The sequence below is a fragment of the Mus caroli genome, chromosome 3 (assembly GCF_900094665.2).
Source record: "Mus caroli chromosome 3, CAROLI_EIJ_v1.1, whole genome shotgun sequence".
Lineage (NCBI taxonomy): Eukaryota > Metazoa > Chordata > Mammalia > Rodentia > Muridae > Mus > Mus caroli.
Window position 1 is genome coordinate 77,487,581 of NC_034572.1, and position 4,810 is coordinate 77,492,390.

The 4,810-nt window shown below is 45.3% G+C and overlaps 1 protein-coding gene across 1 annotated transcript in view; it reads left to right on the top strand.

Moving 5' to 3' along the window:
* Positions 1-4,606, top strand: part of Tmem154 (transmembrane protein 154) — a 38,741-nt gene extending 34,135 nt beyond the window's left edge. The window contains exon 7 of the mRNA XM_021158876.1: positions 1,973-4,606. Coding sequence (XP_021014535.1) covers positions 1,973-1,988 — 16 coding nt within the window. The 3' untranslated portion in view covers positions 1,989-4,606. The remainder of the gene's footprint in view (positions 1-1,972) is intronic.
* Positions 4,607-4,810: the final 204 nt, after the last annotated feature.

The following is a 4,810-nucleotide window of genomic DNA, read 5'->3' on the forward strand; positions in this document are numbered from 1 at the left end:
CCCTCCCTCCCTCCCTCCCTCCCTCTCTCTCCCTCCCCCCTTCTTTCTTCAGGACTGCAATTGAGTTTAGAGCATCAGCACCTACAGGCAAGCACCCTAGTACTTACATCCCTGGGCCTCGGTTTTTGAATATCTAATGGGTTAACAGATTACTATATAGCTACTAAAGTGGGGGGAGGAGAGATGGAGAAGGTTCTGTCTGTGTGTTGTAGTGCTGGGAATTGAACCCATGACCTTGGGTGTTCTAGGAAGAGCTCTACCACTGAGCCGTGCCCCACCCTGTGTGACCAGCAGTGTACTAACAGATGACAGAACGAAGATCCTGTTTCTGAACAGAAAAACATTTGGGAGAGAAAGTGCCGAAGTATTAGCTATAGTTAAAGTTCTGGTGGAATTTTGTTTTGTTTCTGTTTTGTTTTGCACAATGTACACAGACTAGTTTTACAATAGTTTTGAAAACCATTTCTGTTACAACCATTGGACAGAGCTCAGTGTTGCAGACAAAAGAGAGTCTTGCTAGATAAGAACATGCTATCTGGGGAATTCTGCTCCACAGAGATGGCCTCTGGGCCTTAGCAATACTATCTTGTGCCACCCAGTTTCCAAAGAATGAAACCTCTCCCCACTGTGAGTTTTTCAGAGTTTCGTAATTAAAAGTTTGTTAGTAACTCAACGTGAGGGGTGTTGGTGATCAAATCAAGGGCCTTGACAGTACATGTAATAAGCAAGCTTGCTGTCACTGAGTTCTCCTTCCAGAGCAAAAAACAAACAAGCAAACAAACAAGAAGCCAAACGAAACCAAAAAACTAAGACTACAATCTCATCCACTGTCCACATTTAATGAGTTTTGCCATAGAGGCCATTTCTTTGTTTATCCCCCTGCCTCAGATACAGTTCTGCCCTCCTCTCCCTCTTCCATGCGATCTTGTTCCCACAGCATCCCCCATTGGTGTGCGTGCGCATGCACACGTGCGCACTCGAGCACACACACACACACACACACACACACACACACACACACAGAGTTATCGCTGTCAAGGACACATCTATCAATTGGTGATGTATCATCTCTTGTGGCTTGTTTTGTTTGTTTATCTGAGGCACGGCTTCCCAGGCTGTAGTTGCTGGGATTACAGGTATGTGTATTGTGGCTAACGCACAGTGCTTGACTGAGCATCTGTCAAGTGAGTCAGGGGCCTGCCGTAGACTGCGTGCATCCAAGAGCAAGGAGAGAGCACAGCCGCTCACTGCCGTTATTCATGACCTTCTTTGGAGACAGGGTTGGCTGGCGATAGAGCTGTGCTAGAATGTAAGGAGAAAGGGACTCCAAACCTCGAGGAAAAGCAGGAAGAAAGAATCGGGGCCTCCAGCTGCTCTCCAGGACAGGACCAAGGAGCCCCCTGAATCACCGGAAAGCCACTGGACAAAGATAGCCAAACTTGAAACAAACAAACAAAACAGCACAAATTAGCCAGCAGCATGGCTATGTTCAAATGCCAGGTCTCTAATTTATAGTCATTCATACTCTGAGACGTCGGTAATGGAATTCTAGATGGGGCAGAGAGCATTCCCAGCCCCTCTGTGGGCTTGAACAAGATGCACCATTTGAAAATAAGTCAGGGCCACAAACTCTTGAAGGAAACAACACATTTTTAAAAAGAGACTTCTGGCATCTATTCATAGGGAATGGGATTAGATTTAATTAAAGGCGGGAATCCCCAACTCCATCTGGTCTCTCCCTGTCACCGGGGAGGGATTTTGGAGAGCTAGAGATTGTCTCTTGGCATCCACGGATTTCCTCCTCAAGAATTGAATATAAAATTCAAACTGCCCCTTGTGTGGGAAATTGCATGCTAAACAGTGCTGGCTTTCCGATTGTTTAGAATCTTGAGTCACCTCTGCAATCAAGGGATCGGCTCTCCCATGCTCACCACTGTGCTATTGGTTTGTTCTGTATTTCTTTCTTTTTCAGTGACAATGAATCCTAAGTCCAAGAGGCGTTGATGTTTTCCAAGAGCGTACTTCCTGAGGGCACCTGCCAGCCTGCCAGGGGAGGATGAAGAAGAGACAAGTTTAATTAATTTCAAATCAGTGTAGACACAAGAACCTTTTAGTGTTTCTTCCACTGTCCCCTCTTCGGATGATGGCATCCCCCGGACTTGGAAGAATGAGGGACTGAAGTCTTGGAAAGGCCTGGCTGCCCGCCAGCCCACTCATGGTGAGGGAGCCCCGTGTGGTGCTGGTTTCAGATCAGTGTCCCCATTGTCTCCTCCTCAATCATTTTGGTCACCCTAAGATCACAGCACTGGTCTGCTTCCATCCCAGTGTTTGAATCAGGAAGCTGGTCTTCTTCCGGGTCACCTTACTGCCTAACAGGTTTGGATAATATCCTCTCACTGTTCATGGCCTCTCAGGTCAACTCTAGCCGTCTGGAACTTTCCTCAAGGACAGTTGTGTTATGGAAAACATGACAAACAAAGCCGGTGTTTCATAGCCACACCATCCCGGTGAGTCGTTAAGCTTGCTCCTTACCTGCTAAGAAACCACAACAAGAAAGTCCACAGACCTCTCGGGAGATTCTTGCACTCAGCCACATCTCAGTCACTTTTGAAAACTTCGCAGAAGAAATAGCCATCTTTAAAGAGAGAAGCAACTTTTTCCTTCTCGGCTAAAATCACCTCTGCTTGCAACATCTCAAAACTGCTGATCTTGCGTCAAGCCGCAGGCCTGGCCTGTGCGGTGTGGGCTTGGAATGCCCGCAGATTGGGGTCATCTGTTGTCCTTCTGTATCTTGGAGATCTTCAAGGCTGAGCAAGAAAGAGCTGTACCCGTGGCAGCTCCGGCTCACTGTGCTGTGCGGTCTCTCTGCACTTTACATGCGGCCTTTCCTGTAGCCTGGGAAGAGTCTCCAATCCTCAGCACTCCGGGAGGTGGCAATCAGGCCATCAGAAATGACATTCTATGTAAAATCAGTTGACGTCCATGGACTAAAAACAATGGAGTAAAAAAATGCAGAAAACCCCACTAACCTCTCCTCCACAATAAAGCCAGTCCATTTAATCCTTCGTTTTCTAATTCTGACCTTTAAACGGCCGTCGAGCAAATTGAATCTCTGGTTCTCCTGGGATGCCTGGTATTTTATTCCAGGAAAGAAACAAAGAATGAAGTTTTTATTTTGCTAACCACATATGAACTGAGGGGAGATGAGGTTAACCAAACTCTCTGCTGCTGAGTTGGGGTTCTGTGTTTGAAAGGCTGCCCTCATGCTCCACAGAAAGCCTTCTCCTGCCCCCTTGGGGCCCCTTTAATGAGCTCTTGCCTTCTGAGATATGCAGATAATTTTATAGGCAGAGCTGCAGGCCAGGGTGGTCTCTCTACATAGTATATGACCTGAATCCCGGCTCTCCTACTGTCTTGGGACTGTGCAGTTCTCAGACAAAAGGCTGTGCTTGACAGTGTATCCTCAACAGACTTGTCCTGTCTCAGTGCTCTCACTCAGACAGGACTCGGAGGCATTGCCCTGTGGACACTGCCCTGACTCTCAGATAGTCACCCGGCAGGCAGATGCAGCCTTCTGAGTCATCACTTGTCTACCCTGCCCATAAGGGCTACTTTTAATTTGATTCTCTTTCTCTGAAAAGTCTAGTTCCTTCTTTCTTAGGGTGTCTAAGATCCTCCATGATTACCCAGGCCTTTGACCTCAATCCAACCCTGCCCAATACCAGACTTCAGAATTTCTCAGAAGTATATGAGGTGTTGGACTGTTACTTTTGATAAAGGCATGTTTTGTGAGATGATAACACGGCTCCCATTCAATATGTCAAATAACCTCAAACTCCTGAAGAAACAAATTGACCAGCATGCTCTTGAGTTTACATCTGAGAACTGTGTTGACTTTTCTAGCTACACAGGAACTTTCTACAGAGCTATGTTGTTCTGACAAGACTCGAGCCATTAGCATGGGCCAAGCAGTCAAATTAAGCCTATGATCCTGATTATGACTGTATAATCTGAGCACATCATGTGTGTGTGACAACTCCATGAATTCTTAAGACAGAAATATTTATTTTTTTACATCATTAGTAGGAGAAGAAACCCTCATCAATTTGCCTTAGCTGGATAGCTAATCAGAACAAATCAGATTTTAAAATAAAGAAGGCCATGGAATTTATCTCTGTTCCTGCCTGGGTTGTTTGCCTAATGTGCCCAGAGCTCCAGGTTTGACCTCTAGCACTGTATAAACTGGGCATAGTTGCAGAAAGACCATTCCTACAAGCACAAGTTTATTCACAGATACATAGTGAGTTTGAGGTCACCCTGGAATATGTAAGACTGTGACTCAAAAACAAATTTTTTTTAAGACACATGCTTTTGTGTATTTTTTTTAAAGCACGGTAGCATTGCTTAGCTGAACTTCTTCAGAAACTTGTTTCAATAAACATGTTTTTAAAATCCATTTGGGACTCCTTTTTAAAAAGAACTTACTGAATTTATTCTTTGACAGTTTTATATATGTATGTATATGTATGAAGTGCGTTCTGATTTGTGTAGCCCCAGCCTCTCTAACCTCCTTCTCACCCCCTCACCCTTCCTACAAATCTCTTCTCCACGTGCATGCCATTTTTTTGTTTTGTTTTGTTTGAGACACATTGAATTTAATCTGGATTGTCTGTGAGGCCAACAGTGTGGAACTACTGGGCTCCTAAGTGGGCAAACAGCTGAAGACAGTGACTGTCGCTCTCCAAGGTTCCCTTAACAGCCAATAGTTCTTCTCCAATCCGTGATTGACGGTTGATCAAGGCTCAGTCTT